General features: G+C 34.5%; 1 protein-coding gene across 1 annotated transcript in view; it reads left to right on the top strand.

Moving 5' to 3' along the window:
• LOC115909205 (kelch-like protein 1) overlaps positions 1-18,818 on the top strand; it is a 124,274-nt gene that overhangs the window by 63,738 nt on the left and 41,718 nt on the right. Inside the window, exon 5 of the mRNA XM_030958355.1 lies at positions 11,843-12,029. Within this exon, the coding sequence (XP_030814215.1) occupies positions 11,843-12,029 (187 nt within the window). The remainder of the gene's footprint in view (positions 1-11,842; positions 12,030-18,818) is intronic.

The following is an 18,818-nucleotide window of genomic DNA, read 5'->3' on the forward strand; positions in this document are numbered from 1 at the left end:
TTCACACATTTCATCTGCCTGTACATGATCTTAAAAATGCATATGAATTTGCACGTAATAATTGAGTAGAAACCCTTTAAATCTTAGCTTAGATAACTGACATGGTTATGTAAACTTGTAAATTCCTTCCACAACTCAGCTGGCATTTGGCGAAGTATTTCTTTGTGCTACTAAAAAAACCCCAATTAACCAGGCAATTGTCAGACAGGTTCATAAGTTTTGACCTTTTCAACATATATTGAGCTAGAGGAAGCAACTGAAGGTTCCTTTGCTTAGCAAAAATGGAGGGTGTGATTCTATGCCAGTCAATCTTTTTAAATTTGTCTTCGAGAGCAGTGTGATTGATATTATGAAATGAGAAGCTTCCTCAGTTCTCTAAATGTCTTCAGTGTCACTAAACAAGTGCCGCTGATAAGAACTCATGCCTGAGTAGAGTTCTAGGCTTTTAAGGTTGGTTCCTACATACTGGCTGGGGGTAAATCCTAAGGCTGTCTGTAAACTTTGTCAGCCTCTGCAGCATTTTGTAAATTCTTTCAATCATTTCTAAATAATTGCATACTAGGAGATTATAACTTGAATCTGAAGAGTCTGAAGGTATGATTCAGTTTCTTGTTCACCTGTGTGCAGGCTTCTGCACAACAGCTAGATTCCTAACCTCTCACTGTAGGCAATGAAGATCTGATGCACTTCCCAACACATAGGAGCAAACCTGTGTGCTGATTTGAGAAGTCCCATGGATTATCATGCTACCTGGCTCCAAGAAATTTCTCTAGAAACATTCCCTTCTAAATCCACTACTATATTTACTGGCTCTGTGTGTATTCTTAAGACACCCAGTGGCATCTAAAATGGTGCTAAATGCTTAGTTTTGTGCAAGTGGCTTAAGCCAATTAAGGCAAGCAATATTTTTAAAGAAATATTTATGTTAATATCAAGCAAACAAAGATAAATTAATTACCTTAAGAATTAATAAGTTCCCAGTCCTCAAAAAATGAATTTCTGGCAAGCTTCTAGGATGATCTCCATATTCCTGTCTTAAGTTATCAATGCAATAAAAATTTGGGCTTGAAATTTCACTTGCCTGTATAATGACAATTAGTTGAGCATAGCCAGTAGAAACAAGATAAACAGCTATGTTTTTACTTTCATTATATAGATCATACAGTAAAGCTAGCTTTTTAACTTTTTTATAGCAACTTCTTTGGCAGTGGATGTAGCTTGTCAGCTGATACTTTACCTGAATAAAGATGATACTTCAATGCAGTGTGCAAGATACAGTCCAAAGGAATTTTTTTTGCCTTTTAGATAGTTCTGAAGTTGTCCAAAAGTCCCATCAGTATGGCTGGGATTTTTTTTTTGTAGATAAATGACATGTGAACATTTGTAAATAGTGAAAATGGTAACTGCTCAACACAGTTATGTGTGACCTTAAATTCCAAATGCATTTTATTATCAGTAAAGTTTAGTAAATACTGGTAAATATCAGGAAAGTTTCAGTAAATGCTTTGAAGCTGTCACAAGGTGCTGTTCAAATAAAAGAGTGTGACAACATAATTCTATAACACTATTTCTTTATATCACACACAGGCAACTTACCTGACTTTTTATTCAATTTCTCATGGTATACTGAGCTTATGGTTCACTACTAAATATTTAGGGGTAAATTTATTAAATGGAAGACTGGATTTCCTCTAATTAAATCACATTTTCACACAGTCATAAAATACAAACTTGTACCATTTAAATTTATTCTGTGTTGTGAAATATTTAGAACAATAATTTTATAAAGTATGTTTCATACATATCCCCACTACAATGTATAGACTGTGTCGATGTGAAAACACATATTTATGAACAAATTATATTATATTAACTAAATAATCAATTAGAAGCTCTGGTCATATAAATAAGAGGATATGTTTCCTTGACCTTTGAAATAGCACCATTCTTAAATGAGTTACATTCATAATACAGTTACATTCACATAAAATGATGTCTTCCATTTTGAGAAGACATGTTTTGCCTGTTGCATATGTTTTTACAAGGTCATATGATCTGTAGTCATTTTTTGGCAGGTTTATATCTTTTTCTCTCTTAGTGACGTCAGATTGACAATCATGTTGTCGTGGGTTGCCCCTGGCTGGATGCCACTCTACCCTCCCCTCCAAAACTGGACAGGGGAGAGGAAGTACTATGCAAGGCTCATGAACTGAGACAAGTTTTGCTGCTCATTGTTGATGTTCCATAAACCATGCCTCCAGAGGTCATGCAAATATAACTTATTGAACATAATTAGGAAAAAGATCAGTCACCGCTTTCAGCAAGTGTTAATGGTAGTTTTAGAAGCAAAAACCATTATTGCTGTTGATGTCATTGAAATCTGTCACTCTTAAGTAAAGAAGGAAAGAAAAAGGGAGGGCTAAGAAATGGCTTGGACTTACCCTCTGTAATGTTAAGTCCCTGTTTTTTGTAGTGTAATGCTCTTTTCTGCTTTCCTTCTTGTCCCTTAGATTGATTCTGCATAATAGGCAAGCACAATATAATACACACTTTCTTTTCTATTTCTTTTAGTTGAGTCAAGAGCATTTCAGAGATTGTGAATGTCTTTAAAGAATTCTTCCTATTCAACATTTTTAACATTTAAACATTAAATATACTGTCTGGAAAGGGTGCTTAAATACAGTCCCCCTTCTGTGATGTTTTCTTATCCATCTTTTTTGCCTGCTTCTAAGACTGAAGATCGTATTTGAATCAGGAGAGCATTATTTATGGGAAAAAAATGCTTCTCTTATGTTCCATTTCTTGGTACTTATTCTCATATTAGAATTTTATAAAAATTACATAAATTCTGGTAGACTACAGCTTACTGCAGTTAAGAGGTAACTACAGTAAAAAAATAAAAAGCCAGTAATTTTCAAATATGGGCTGTTAGTTGTTATTGACTGAATAATGTTTGTATTCCATTTGTTAGCATCTGTCGTGCTTTTACCTAATCTCTTATTTATCACTTTTGGAAGAAAAAAAATAAAGAATTCAATTCAGAAGAATTTCAAATAAAGACATCTGTCTTCAAACAAAAGGAGAGCAGACAACATTTTGTCAAAGGACAACCTTTTCGTTGCTTCTAGTGTTGGGGTATTTTTTATATTTTCTCTTATTTTAAATGTGATTGGGGTTTTATTAAGTTTTGTTTCACTTTCTTTTGAATGAAATTTGAGCTTTTGAATGCAATTTGACATTTTATTATTTCTTATGTAGTATTTAATACTATGGCAAAATATACATAGGTCTCGGAACTATGAACTTAATTTTTTCCTCAAGGAGTAGAGAAGAAAACCTGCAAGGTGCTCTACAGGACATTAATCTTACCTAACCTTATCTAGAAACTTAATATTTATTTTCAGAAGCAATTTATTTTGAAATAAAGATATTTTCCTTCATTTTCTGGAGAATAATCATACCATGATGAAGTAAAATGTAGATCTGGGCATCAGTAGAATTGTGTAGTAAGCTTTCATCTTAGATTTTGCCCTCCTTATTTCAGCCTCTCTGTAAAATACATAGATTGATAAAATTGTCATGAAAAGATGTCACTGGAGGCAGAAGCTGGGGTGGGGGGGGTTTAAAACAATTTATCTTTTCCTAAAGTGAATAATATTTGAATCAATAATATATCTAGTTGATAAGTCAATTGGTCAAATTAGTACCAGTTTCAAAGACCGACTTGGTTGTACAAGGAGTTCAACAAAAGGAAATACGTGTGCCAAAAAAGTGTGGGCATATTTATAAATTAAGTTAAAATTTTAACAGTGTTGTAAAAGATAACATGGGTTTACTTGTAGAAAATAGTACTGAAGATTATAATAAATGATATTGCTAAACCATAAGGTTTGGAGAAGAGTTAATGTTGTGGAAGTGATTTCAATACCACAGTTTAATTACTTGCCACAGATGCTACCAATGAATGTTCCAATTCCATTACGTAGTTTATTTGAGAGGGAGGGGGAAAAAGTCAGTTTCTTTATTTCTGTATCAAATGTACAACCTCAGGGAATGTGTGTGCACCTGGTAAATTGTTTCTCTAGTAAATTCTTTAGGGTAATCTAATGGTAAGTTAAAAAAAACAAGCTTCAACTATGCTATATTAATTTTTTGGTTTGGATTTTGTACCCTGATATGGGGGAGGAATAGGGAGGACTTGGTTATAACTGAAGGGTAGAAAGCCAGTTTAAAATTTCTTCTGAATATGGAATAATATTTAATGTGTTGGGGAAAAGAAATTGCAAATCAAATGAATACTGAACAAGTTTTCTCTGCCAGTGACTGCGGTCATCAAAAACGCAAGCTTAGTAGATGTCATAATTTGGATTTCAAAGAGAAAACACAATTGGATCTTTTTTATAAAATTCCAGTCTGGGACTAATCATTATTACTGCTATGTGACTGATCTCTATGCAATATATTATTACCTGCATGCATGCAGAGATCACAGACTTGCATTGAGACTAATGAAAGTCTGCGGTGTCTAAGCAGTAAATCCTGATGTAGATTATTTGTAATAGAAATGATTAGCCACATGTTTCTAGGAAAAGCTGGTCTTAAAAATCCTTAGTCTGCTGCATCTTATTGTTGAGAAGAAAATAATCTTTGTCTGAGAATACAGAAATCTGAGGGATTTAGTATAGTCTTTCTTCCTGAGTTGGTTGAGCAGCTGGCTTGACTAACACATCATGAATAATTTAGTCCGTAAGCACCACAAATATTGAATTTCATATACTGAATATTTGTTGTACTACAGAAAAATGCCTGGAAATCTCTGCACTAAAAAAACTTTACTGAAATCATTAATTAAACATGAATAAGAAAAAAAAAAAGAATTTAAAAGAGATCCAGATTGTTCAATGAGCTGAAAAAAGATGGTAGAAAACAAAGTGAGATGTGATAAATTTGAGGTATTATTAATTGCAGATATTTTTCATTATTTTTTTTATAAAACAAAATATTGAAATTACTGTTTTAAAAGCTAGCAAAACCTCAAATAAAAAAATAGAAATAAGCTTTTAAAAAAAATTCAATATAAGGCTCCTGATTACAAGTCAAGTGAGTAAAGCACATGGTTATGCTGGATTTAGCTCAATACATTCAATTCCTAGCAAGACAAAAAGGTTGTTTATTAATATTGCAAAGGTTCCTATGGATCAAATGGAATATAGTAATGGAGTTGAAACTTCAGGTACATACAGGATCAGTTTGAGACCTTGTGTTCTCTGTGTTTAGAAGTCCCCCAAAAAGTTAACCAATTTTATAGCTTTTTCATTCTTTAAAACCTAAAGGGCAGCCTGAGGGAATGTTTTAAGTGTTTTAATTTTCTTTATATAAAATCTAATTGCAAATGGAGATCTGTATAATAAATTACACTATTGATAATACCTCAGAATGCAAAAATTGGCAGAAAATTCTATGACTGCAGTGCATTTTACTTTCAAGATATAGTAGTAATTTAAGAGAAAGAGGTAATTGATATATATCTTTGCAGTAAATTCACAATTATACAATTCTTGATGTTGCACCTTCTGTTATGAAAAGCAAAGGGGTTTTTTGTGTACAGAACTGTCTCAATATTTCCATAATTTTTGATGGTTTTTATGATGACAAAAATTTTAGTCAGAACTTTTAAAGGTTTTTAAATTTATTCTTGTTCTCTGAGTATAATTCTTAAACATTGTAACAATGTTAATGCTTAATAAATAGTCCCAAATATTTTCTCACATAAACAGTGAAAATATGCTGCTCTTCTCACTCCTGTTCCCTTATGATTTTTTAATGAATACCTAATTTAGTATGTATAAAAATAAGATTTGCTGTATATTTTTCCTTTTGAAAGTATTACTGATGACTAAAATATCTTGCTAATTTTACTTTTCTTTACTTTCTTTTACTTTATTTTTCTGAATAGTTAATAATATTACTACTGGACATTACTTAAATTTCTAGTGTAAGCATGTAAATTAATACCTTACATTGTCACAACAGTCATAATGATCTCTTACTAAAATCTGTTCTTTTCAATCATAAATGTTAGGCAGAATATTTATTTAATATCGAAATAGCAAAAATTAATCTGATATTTGAAGAAGCAAACCATACTTTAATTCTATTCCCCAGTAACTGTGTTTAATTTTCATAACCTCATCCCAGGCAAGACCATCAAATTGGTAAGAAAACACGCTGTAAATTTTCAACTGAAATTTTCAACTGTAATTGCTTACATCACTATTATGCCTATCCCATAAATTCAAAGGTTTTTAATGAAGGCGTTTAAATACATTAAACAATAGTCTTTATACCAAAAAAAGTGCTATGCAACTGAAGTAGCTAAGAGTTTATTCCTTATGTAAAAAAGAAGTAGCACTTCTTGGGGGACTTTTTTTTCTTTCATGTTTGCAGTGAAACATAAATAGCCTGATTTTTCTTTAAATGGGTATGTTTATATAAAAATTTAATCAGAATAGCGATTAATTAAGTTGAAATTTGCAGTTGCAATAATATTATAGGCATTTCCTTCAACTGTCTTATAGTCAGAAAATACAAAATGTCGGCAAATTTATTCCTTTCACCACATTAATCAATAGAAATGCTTGTATTCATATGGTAATATTTTGATGTAGGAATCATGACCTCTACCAGCTCTAGACAGATAAAAATTCTTCAAATTGGAGCTTTGTCCATAGAAACACAGCATTTCCTAGCATCTTGAGCAGCTTGAGCATAGTAAGACTTTGAAAGTATACTGACAACTATTTCTGTAGAAAGTTTCAAAGCAGTATTTTTATTCTTTCCAGAAACTCATATAAAACCTTTATTTGCTTTTCATTTTAATCTGTACAAAGAACAATCATGACCTTACATTTCAGAATTCAATTCTTTCCTAGCAGCAGCATTACTGTGATCATCAACAATAACCAGCTGTAACAAATCTGTACGTAGAAGAAGACTCATAAAAGGACAATGATGGCTAATCAAACTTCTCTCTTGAAAAACATTCAAAATGCAAACTTTAGGTCATTAATTCTTCAGGATTTTGTTTCATATGGTAATGTGATTCTCTGACTCAAGGTTGTCAAGTGACTTGGGATATATTTTGGATCAAGGAAGAGATTTGTGGACTTTTTAAAAATGAAATGTGCCATGAAAATCCACATTTCATTTATTCACATTTAAAGGACTTTTAACTTTTTGTTCTTCTGTTATAATTATTAATACTATTAAGATAATTCTAATCCTCTGTTCTGTGTGACATTGGCATGTAAGTTTCTAAGGGCACAGAACTCTTAGGGTTTTTCAGAGCGAAAATGCATCTAGATACTGGGATAATTTTTAAAGAACTGGAAGTTGCTTTCTGCCTGTGAAAAAATTAATATGTTTGGGTATGAAATTTAATCCTCATCAGTGTTGTACAGAATAATTATGTTTTTAAGGACTATTCAAGATTCTAAATCATTATAAACACTCATGGGCAGATACAGACCACATAATGCATAATTTCGAATGATGCTGTCCCTCTTTTGTAAATATCTATCTCTTGGATTACAGATTAACACTTTTCGTGTGCTGAGTATTTACTTTTGGCATGCAGGGAGTACTTTCTCATTTTGTTCAATTTTATAGCCCTGATATCTGTCCTGGAGGAAATACCCATGGTGATTTTCATTTTAGTGGTAGGAATCCGATGGTGTTTTCATCATCTCCCCTTTTGGACAATTACTGTGTCTGAGGCACGTATCAAGGTGGAATCTGAGGTTAGCTCATCCTGACTGAGTGAATATTGTCACACCTTGCGCTTTTCACAAGATAGAAAGCTCTATCTAAATAACCAGGGGGTGTTCTCTGCCTCTTCAGAAGTATAAGGTCACAACGGAATCTTTGGTGAGGCAGCTCTTTGCTTCTTCCATTGCCTTGTAGTCTCTCCCAAGAGTGGAGTAAAGGAAAAAAGTGGTCTTTTTCTTTCCAGGTAGGTGGAAACTGTTTCCCTAGTAGTGGCTGAATTTCATCCTAAATGACGCAGGGTAGAAAGGGACCAGTTCCATCTCTCAGATGATTTTTTATGTAGAAAATGTGCAACTTGGCTTAAGGTCATTCAAATCAAGTATTCAGATCCCCACAGTCATATCTGCAAATCCCTGGGATAACAGAGAGGCTGGGGGAGATCTGTCAGGAAGCAACAAATGCAAAGCTGCTCATCAAGGAAGAAGAGCACTGAGGGTAAGAGCAAGGCAGGCAGCAATTGGTGCAGTCCTGTGGTGCACCCACGGTTGGTCACTGAACCAGTATCCAACTACTCCTTTTTTCTCATTGGACTTTTTCCTTTTGGCAGTACTTAAGTGCTTTACACTCCAGATCTCAAATTGAATGTGCTTCATTGAGTTGAAACATGCCTGCTCTCTACAGCATGGTGCTAGAAGTCATTTGGAAGTACATCTAAGAAAGGACCTCTTGGGGGTTTTACTTGACAAAAAATGAGAGACATGATGACAAAAAGTGACAAAAATTTCTCAGGATATTGCTAGTCTGAGTTCTAGCAATGGTAATGTTAACTATGCTGGCACTGATACTGTAGTCTTTTGAGAAGCTACAGCTCTGTGAATTTCCACATTACAAAGCCCAGCAATATTCAGTTAGTATTAGATACAATTCTCTCTTAATGAATTATGTCATAGACGTGGAAGAGCAAGATGAACATAATATGGTTTCCAGGGAAACATCCTTATTAACTGAATTTCCTGATCAAGTGCATCCTGATTTAATAAAAATATATTGATTGTTGTGACATAATCAGGAAAGATAACTATGGAGTAGAAAAACTTTGAAGCAGATTACTGAAATTTATACAATATGAAAGTGCTTTATGTAACTTCTGATTTCTAAATAGTAGCTTCAACGTAATATTTTTTTTGTTATTCAAAACTTCTAGCCTTTAGGAGATTCAGAAATACAGTGTTTATCACAAGTTAGCCCATGTTAAAAATAAATTAATAGGAGGAATGATTGTTTTATAAGAGACATGAACAAATGTTTCTGTCCACTTTAAAATTTTTATTTATATTTTTTCTCTTGGTTTTTTTTTTTCATTTTCTATTCTTTTTTTAAGGTGAATTTCTAACTTGAAAGAAAAAGAGATTCAGCTTTTATTTATGGTTGCTGAATCTCCAAAATTTGGGACAGAACGTTGTTCACAGATTATTTCTTCTTTATTTGAAACACCTGACAACTCATTTGAAAGATTCCAAAATACTTGCTTTAAGAGCCTAACCATTTCTGGGTAAAGGAGTAATGGTCTAAAAAGAAATCACCAATATTATTGTTGGACTTTGATCCTTACTGATATAATAAGCTTGCCATAAAAAACTTTGTCATCAATTTCATTAATTCCATTAAGCATTAGAAAGTCTACGTAACTTAATATTACCTCAAATTTGTGCAGAGAAAACTGGTAATCTGATTTCTTAGCTCTCTTGTGCCTGTATTCTATTTAGTTAATGTTGACAGAGTACTCTGTTTGGTTCTGTAGTCCTAAATGTGTATTAAATCATTTTGCAGTCATCCTACCTAAAATCTGGACATGATTTGTCTTCAGATCTTTGATTTTCTAGTCTACTGAGCAGAGTGCTGAACACTGTAAAGGACAAAAATCACAAAAAGAATATATGAAAAATCTTAAGATTATGAGATAAAAATTAACCTAATGTTATGAAATATGCCTATCACCCCTGTTTATAAGTATACTTTTAATATTCTTATTTAGTAATATTAATTGAATAATAACCAGAACAGGCACACACAAATACACAGAAACCTTTATCATAGAATGATAGAGTGGCTTGTGTTGTCAGGACCCTTGAAGATCATCTTGTTCCAGCCTTCCTACCAAGGTGTGCCTTCCACTAGATCAGGTAGCTCAAAGCCCCGTTCAGCTTGGCCTTGACCACCTCTGTGGGGACCCTAAGAGGCATCCCCTGAGTTAGGGGACACAAGCCACTCCCTCCCAACTCCTGCATTTTTACACCTCCAGGGGTGTGGGATCCCACAATTTCTCTGGATGACCTGTTCCAGTGCCTCACCACCTCAGAGTAAAAAAATTTCTCCTTATATCTAATTTAAGCCTACTGTCTTAATTTGAAATAATTCCCCCTAGTCATGTCACTGCATGCTTTGAAATAGTCTTGCCCCATCATTCCTGTAAATTCACTTGAGATACTGGAAGGCTGCAATTAGGTACCTCCAAAGTCTTCTCTTTTCCCGGCTGCACAATGCCAATTCTCTCAGTCTTTCCTCATACGAGAGCTGTTCTATCCCTCTAATCATCTTGGTGGCTCTCCCCTGGACTCACTCCACCAAGTCCATGTCCCTCCTGTGCTGGGACCCCAGAGCTGATGCAGCACTGCAGGTGGGGTCAGAGCAGAGCAGAGGGGCAGAGTCCCCTCCCTGTCCCAGTTGGCCACGCTGCTTTGGATGCAGCCCAGGACACATTAGGCTCTCTGGGCTGTGAGTGCCCATGGCTGGGTCATGCCTAGCCTCTCACCCACCAGCACCCCCAAGTTCTTCTCAGCAGAGCTGGTCTTGAGCTGTTCATCTCCCATCCTGCGTTGATACTGGGGTCTGTAACATCTATCTATTGCCTTTCTTTCAACCGTCGACTCATTTCATGACTAATGCCTAAAATCAGAAGCAGACAACAGCTGTCTACATGTGCCAGCTGTTAATATTTTAGATGTCACAGAAAACGTGTTATCTGCCAAAGTCTGACAGATTGACAAAGGATATTCAAGCTTCTTCTGCAGCCATTGAAGTCCAGATGAAATAGCTGAGAGCTCTTAAATGGAATCTAGCTTCCTCTCTTTAGGCAACTGCAAAACAATTTATATGTTTGTATATATGTCTGTGGGAAGACATCCTTAGACTCCAGGAATGAGCTTCTTCTGCTTGCTGGCCTTTAGCTGCTTCTCTGAATATTATTTGATCTCTCAGATAGTTATTCTATGATATCTAGAAAGTTACTGCACTGTACAGATATGCTGTTATGTGCAGTTAAATCCTGCTCTAATTTGGATGTCTTAGGTTGTCTGACATACCCATATGTGTCTGGCAGATATGGCACAAAATCTGCATGAGTGTTGCACTCTTCTGGCCTGACAGTGAGATCGCAGAATCAGAGAATTTTTCAGGTGGGAGCAGGCCTCAGGAGTGCTACAGTCCAGCTCCTGCTCAGAGCTAGGTCAGTTGTGAGGTTAACCCAGATTGCATAAGTCAATGGGATCTTGAAAACTTGCATGGTAATTTACAACATCTCAAAAGCTGGTAGGTACGTGTATATAGGCAAGTGAATCAAGCACAACATTTACAGCTTGCAGCCTCCTTCTTTGGAATCACAATAGAACATCCTTTTACCTGTGTGAAGTGAGCATTGTTGGTTTTCAGGTGGGAACATTGTTTTGGTTTGAAAAGGACATTCCTGCAAAGAGATGCCTTCCGGGTTCTTTCAGTGTTGTGGTGGAAACCATTAAAAACAAGTCAACCTACAAGACAATATTTAGTTTTTTTAAAAGCCTTCAGTAAAAAATTAGTAACACTGTAGGCTTAAGGGCTGGTGAAACACTGGCCTTAAAATCCTTTAAAAATCAACTAATTTTCCCTCTGTGTTCCAAGAAAAAAATAGTCCTGCAAAACTGTGTGTTCTAGAATGAAGAAATAGACTTGTGACGTCCATTTGTATTTGTCTCTCATTGCACAGTATTGCTTTTCTAGGAAATTCTAGGATGTTTTATTCACTTATTGTCATTCACAGATATTGGCTGACCTGGAAAACCATGCACTTTTTAAGGATGACCTAGAATGTCAGAAGCTTATTCTGGAAGCCATGAAATATCATCTTTTACCAGAAAGAAGAACTCTCATGCAAAGTCCAAGGACTAAACCTAGAAAATCTACAGTTGGAACACTTTATGCTGTTGGAGGAATGGATAACAACAAAGGTATTATTGGGTATTTGTTTTTTATGATTTATAATTAATATTTTCTTTGTCAGAAAATGGTGACATAACTTTCTATTCCAAGATTAGTGGGGGGATGTCTAAATCAGTCAAGAAATATTGCCAAGTTTTTGCTACTACTGATATTTAAGGAAAAGCATGATACATTTAGAGAAAAGAAACTGAGTTTTGAGTTCATTCTTTGTTCAAAATTATTATAATTTTCAGAAAGAAATTTAACAAAAAAGCTAGAATGGTAGTAATATACCTTAGTTATAGTTTTCTAGAATTTGTTTTTCCTTTTTAAGTCCAAAACTTCTCTCAGATTTTTAACCTTTGATAAAAAGCAGCTTGATATGCAGTGTATTGGATCCTTAAGTAATTGTCTGGGATAGTAATGATGATTCATGGGTCTTCCAATGCAAAAAATTTTAAGTCTTCTAAAGAGAAAAGATAACTAGCTTCAGCTAGATTGCTAGTTTGTCAACATATAAAGGAAGATAAAATTACTCCCATTTTTCTATGAAGTAGGAAAAAGTGGAAAATTTATTAAAGCATTTTGTAGTTATTTGTTTGGAATAAGAGTTATGATGATAGATTGTGCTTTCATTTCTGATAAATTTAATCCACTGATTTCTTGAATGGAGTGAAACAAAATATTTGAACTAAAAGCTAGCAATATTACAGGTTTATATACTCAAAAAGGCTTTATAATTTTTTTTTTTTGTGATATTCACTAACAATTCCACAGCATTTAAATTTTCATGTCCATATTTAGACTGAAGATGGTACCTTCAGGAACACTAGTTCTAATAAAAAATAAACTGTACTTTTAAAAAGTATAGTATAAAATTATATCTTTAGTATTTCACAATTCTTTGTCTAGGTGCTATTATTGAAGTTGTTTCACTAAATAGCTGTGACAATATTGTTTGCAAAATTCCATGGCATGTTTTTTTCCCATCAAGTTTTACGAGTGATTAGAATGTATGACATCTGTGCCTGTGTGAAAATAAATAAAAGAGAAATATGACAAGCAAGTTGAGCCAGCTTCACGCTTTTGGAATGAAGCTGTGTTAGGGGAGATTTAGGTCAGATCTTAGGAAAAGATTCTTCACCCAGAGGGTGATTGGGCACTGGAAGAGCCTTCCCAGGGAAGTGGTTACATCACAAAGTCTGTCTGAGTTCAAAAAGTGTTTGGAAAATGCTCTCAGGCACATGGTGTGACTCTTGGGGATGTCCTGTGCAGGGCCAGGAGTTGGGCTGGATGGTCCTTGTGGGGCCCTTCCAACTCAGTTTATTCTGTAACTCTGTCACTGTGATTCTGCCCTTCAACCCCACTTTCTTGAGGCCCCCCATGGAGTATTGAATCTATTTCTGGGATCCCATACTGGAGCAAGTCTAGAGGAGGGTCACAAAGTTGATCAGTGCACTGGAGCACCTCTCCTGTGAAGGCAGGCTGAGAGACCTGGGACTGTTCAGCACAGAGAAAAAAACAGCTCCAAGGAGACCTTATAATAACCCACCTTCCAGTACCTAAAGGAGCCAACAAGAGAGGTAGTGAAAGTTTTTACAAGGGCATGTAGTCATAGCACAAGGGGCAATGACTTTAAACTGAGGTTGTAGGTTCAGATCAGACATTAGGAAGTAATTGGTTACTGAGGGTGGTGGTGAGACACTGGCACATGTTGTCCAGAGAAATTGTCCCATGCCTGGAAGTGTTCAAGGCCAGGCTAGATAAGGCTTTGAGCAATGTGGTCTGGTGAAAAGTATCCATATTGTGGCTCAGGGGTTGGAACTTGATGCTCTTTTGTGTTTGAAGATCCTTTCAATCCCAAACTTTTCAATGATTCTATGGCAATTAGAAATTGTTGATGAAAGAACCAATATATATATATATATATATATATATATATATATATATATATATATATATATGTATGTATATTCTTAAAGTAGCTGCAGATTATTTTTGTCCTTTTAACACTTATAAACAATTGTGTAACTAAATGTTAGTCATGGATGTGCAGAGAACATTGTCTTTGGATAATAAAATACAAATTTCCTCCTACTTGCAACAAATTACAATAAACACAAGGATTCAGGTAGGAAATGACCCAACAATAAATCCAATTTGGGTGCAGCTGTATTTGTTCTCATTTACTATTAATATCTGTTTCCCAATAAAAATACAGAAATATTTAGGATGATAGCACGAGGCAAAGCACCATTACCACATCAAGACAAAGCCTATTTTACAGATTCAGGTCAGGCAGAAGCAGTTCATTTCTGTAGCAGCAGGAGAAAACACAGAGCAGCAGAGGTTCAGCCCTCTGTTGCTGCAATCTCTGACTGAAAACTAGCAGGACTTTTACACATTTACAGCAGATAAAAACTGCTTTGAGAATGGGCTGGTATGGCAGAGGAGCATCTGCATAGCAGGAGCCTGTGTTACAGCTGATGCAATATGTATTCCCAGCAATCCAGGCTCTGCAGCTGTGCTGTCTCAGCTTGCATCTGTTCAGCTCATCCCTCTTGTGATCCTGCTGTGTTCTTGACTAGCTTTTATGCCCAGTGAATCTTGTTTCCACATGTACACTCAGGAGACCTGAGTGCTCTTTGCCTTCTTTGAAGAGTCACTGGGTTCATAAAGTGAGCCTGGGCTAGGAGATGATGATATTGTATTATCTCTCCTAAAGAATTAGTAATTTGTTTTTTCCCCCACAACTTTCTTCACTGAAAGACTTATATGGATGCTTGAAATTCACAATGATGTATTTTTAGTACTTCCTGATGTTTGCTACCAAATGTGAAACAGTTGCAAATAATTGGATGAGCTAGACAAAATAGTAATTTATTAACAAGCATATAAAATAGTGGCTAAGTGCAAATATTATGAAAGCATTTGAAGGTTATATGGCTCATCACATAAAAAGTAGCCTAGCATGCTAAGTTTGTTTTGAAGTCTCTCCTATAATTATCTTCCTTTCCATAAAAATGAAGTGATAATTAAGCTCCAGCAAACAGCAACTGGAATTTTTCCTGATGTGAGAAATTAATGCAGCATAGTACTAAATGGATAGAGAGGAAAGTATCAAAGTTAGATGAATTTGTAATTTTAATTTCCTAGACAAACGAAAAGAATTTAAATATCTTTTTCCACACACCTTTGTTTATTTATTAAATTAATTTTAAAGGCACATATAAGAAACACATTTTCTCAGTATGTCTGTATTAATGGAATAAGATGCATTAATAGATTGTGGCTATGTGCTGCTGACAGTGTTCCATTCACTTTACCCATTAATATCATCACACTGACTTCTCTAATTTGGATTAGCAATATTTAATCATGTAATAGTATACAGAAGTCCACAAATAGAGGAGGATGATTGACTGAAATAAATGAGCAATTGCAAGAAGTGGACATACAGCAATTTTTAGGAATGATTAAGCTTTGACTTCCTGCAGCCATCCTGGAAACCCAAATATAGAGCAGAAGCCAAGTGGTAGAACATGATGTATATGGTCTATGTTAGATGGTGCTATGGATTATGAGCAGGAAAATATGCAGCAAGTGGAGATTGGTATCAGTAATCAAGGAGTGTTTTAAAGATGTCAGAATGCTGATTAATTTCTCCTGAGGTGTTTTAACCTGTCTCGCTCTAGGTAATAGTTAGAATAATAAGGGAAAAGGAGAAGTCTTGCAGAAAAAGAAAATAAAGGTGTTACAGTAACCATTATCCAAAACACTGGTATATATTACTTTTGGAATAGCCCTATACTAGTTCCTCAAATTCCTGGATTAGTTATTTGTTTACTGAATCCCAGTCTTTAAATAAATACAAGGGAAAAAGTAATGAAAAGTTGCATGAGCAAGAAACTCTTCCATAAAAATGTAGCAGGTCATTTTAAAAAGTGATGGAATAGTCAATTTATTGAAGCAGTGATATTATAGATATGTTTTTTATTAATCTTATGACTAGACATAAAACCTGCTGCCAAAAGTACCCTGGTGGTAAACAGGTAATGTTCATCATTAAGCTGTATCAAGCAATAATAAAAGTTCTTTTATTGTTATATGGATACCTTTTAGAAAGATCTCTTCTATTGCCACAGATATATAAAAAATTAACCTTTTGAAACATGAAATTGAGGCCTCCAGACATTCTTCATTATACACCCATGTTGCATATTTTTCGTTTTCTTTAATGTATTTTAAATCATTGCAATAATCCCCTTTGCTTCACAATTACAGTTTATCAAATGTGGTTTATTACACACACACACACACACACACACACATATATATATATATATATATATATATAATTATTTCACAGGAATGCCATCTAGCAGAGCTATATGAAGTTACTCTTGTTCTAGTGAATTTTGGAGATGTCCTTGTTTTTCTGGACTTTTTTAGTTTTGATTTTGCTTTTTGTTTTGTTTCATTTTGTTTCTAGCAAGAACATTTCTCAAAACAGATTTAATTTAAACTTTATTTTAAATTTATATTTTTTCATTATCATATTGGCATATTTTTTTAAATGCTGAAAGAAATATTAAAAAAACAATTGTAAATACTGTAAAAAAGGGGAAAAATAGGGAAAGATCATGTTTTTCCTCTTAGATAGTTCTTCCAGCTTCTTGAGATATGTGTCTGAATTGTCTGTGACTTGAATCTGCCTTCTTCCTCTTCAGTTTGGTAGGAATTTGTTAAAATATAGAATAAAAATAATAAAAAAAATTAAAAAGAAGAAAATTAAATCTATCAAGATTGTTATATGGCATTTTGCAAGTTGTAAAAATTGCTACAAACCACTTTGTCTTCACATATATAAAACATTTGACAGCATTCATTATCGATCCATTTGATGCACAAAACTATTTTGGTAAACATCTTATCTTCATCTTACTTGCATTTTCATTCTAAATATGCAACGTACAGTAACTTAACTGTGTTTAATTTTCAGAATGTGGGTGCCTAAAATCCTGTATTTTTATAATACACAAACAGCAAAATCTACTTATGAAGACTATTTTCCTTTAAAAGAAAGAAAAGTCCAAAGTTTTTATTACTGAATATTTCTCCCTGATGTGCTTTTTGAAAAGTTTTATATAAATACGCATACTTTGTAAATATACCTACGTATGTGCATATACCAGCCCTGGTCTGACCCCAGGAGCAGCCCCTGTCAAGCAGGAACATAAACAAACATGCTGTTGTTACCCACTGCATAAACAGATGTTCATGAAAGAACTGAGAAGTGAGAACTTGATGGTCCTTCTTGCAATCCTACTCTTTTTATTGAAAACATCACATATATCTCGTTACCACTCCTATGTATGAGTTTCTTCTGCCTTTGGTGCTAATTTGTTTTCACCAGTGTTTTCCATGAGGACATTTGTTATCTTAAAGAATCTTAAAGAATGTATTCATAGCCTTAAAATACCTCAGAAGGACAATAAGCCAAAATAAATTGTGCCTCTGACATTCCAAGCAGCTGTCAGTATACCACTTTTTATTTAGACACCTACAGTTTTTCTCTGAAATCTTGTCTGCTCTATTTAAGTAGCAGTTCTATGTCAGCCAAACAATTGCAGTGTTTTCAAGTATCAGAAGTGAGTAATTTTGCTGAGATAGATGTGAAGGAGCAGTGAAGGGTACTGGGGTTGTTTAGGCTGCAGAAAAGGAGGCTATGGAGAGATATTATCACTCTGTACAACTACCTGAAAGGAGTCTGTGCAAGGTAGGAGTCGGTGTCTTTTCCCTAGTAATAAGCAATACAACAAGAGATAATTACACCAAATTCCACCAACAGAGGCTTTGACTGGACATTAGGAAAAATTTTTCTGGTGAAAGGGTTGTCAAGCATTGGAACAGGCTGCCCAGTGAAATGGTTGAGTCTCCATCCCTGGAAATATTTGAAAACTATGTAGATGCAGCACAGAAGGACAAGGTTTTGTGGTTCACTCAGCAGTGCTGGGTTAAGTGTTGGCAATCTTTTCCAACCAAAATGAATCTATGATTTTGCATTTGCTCAGTTCCATGTGGTATACTTCACTATTCTTTCTATAGTTTCTGGAATTCATTTTTTCAAAATATTGACCCATTTAAAGGGGTTTTTTTTAAATATAAAAATGTGTGTTGGCATAATCCAGTGTTTTCCTAGACATTCTCTAGTTAGATATGGAAGATGTTGAACATGGAAAACAATTTACCTTAAATCTAAAATGCACTAATAAACAAATAACATTCCACTAGCTTTAGGTCAACATTGTACCAGTGACCTGTTTTCCTTTTTCATGCTTTCTGGAAGACTCAACAGGAAAATGATAATGGAATATATAAGCAGAAACAACAGCACAGAGAAGTATACTCTTGTTGGAGAAATCAAGATAGCATAGTAATGTCATCATAGCGGATTTTCCTGAGAAAATTAGAAAATTACCAGAGTAAGTGGCAAGCAGGCTATGCAGAATGAATGAGTAAAATTTTCAGTGCCTTCATTGCAAATATGCATTGAAACTCACTTTTCCTTATATGTTCATTAAACAGAAAAGATGTAATTTAGCTGTGGGGAAAAGAAAAATCCACTACTTTTTAAAACTGAAAACCAGACAATGGATTTTGGGAGAATTGGTTTATCTTTTTTAGAAATTAATACTTTTTAATATAGCCCAAGAGTTCATTATTGAATATATGCTTGATAAACTAAAAGAGAGTCTGATTTTTAGTGTGATTCACACAATACTAAACAGAAAATGAACTGTTTCAAGAAATATCCA

Source organism: Camarhynchus parvulus, chromosome 1 (genome assembly GCF_901933205.1).
Source record: "Camarhynchus parvulus chromosome 1, STF_HiC, whole genome shotgun sequence".
Lineage (NCBI taxonomy): Eukaryota > Metazoa > Chordata > Aves > Passeriformes > Thraupidae > Camarhynchus > Camarhynchus parvulus.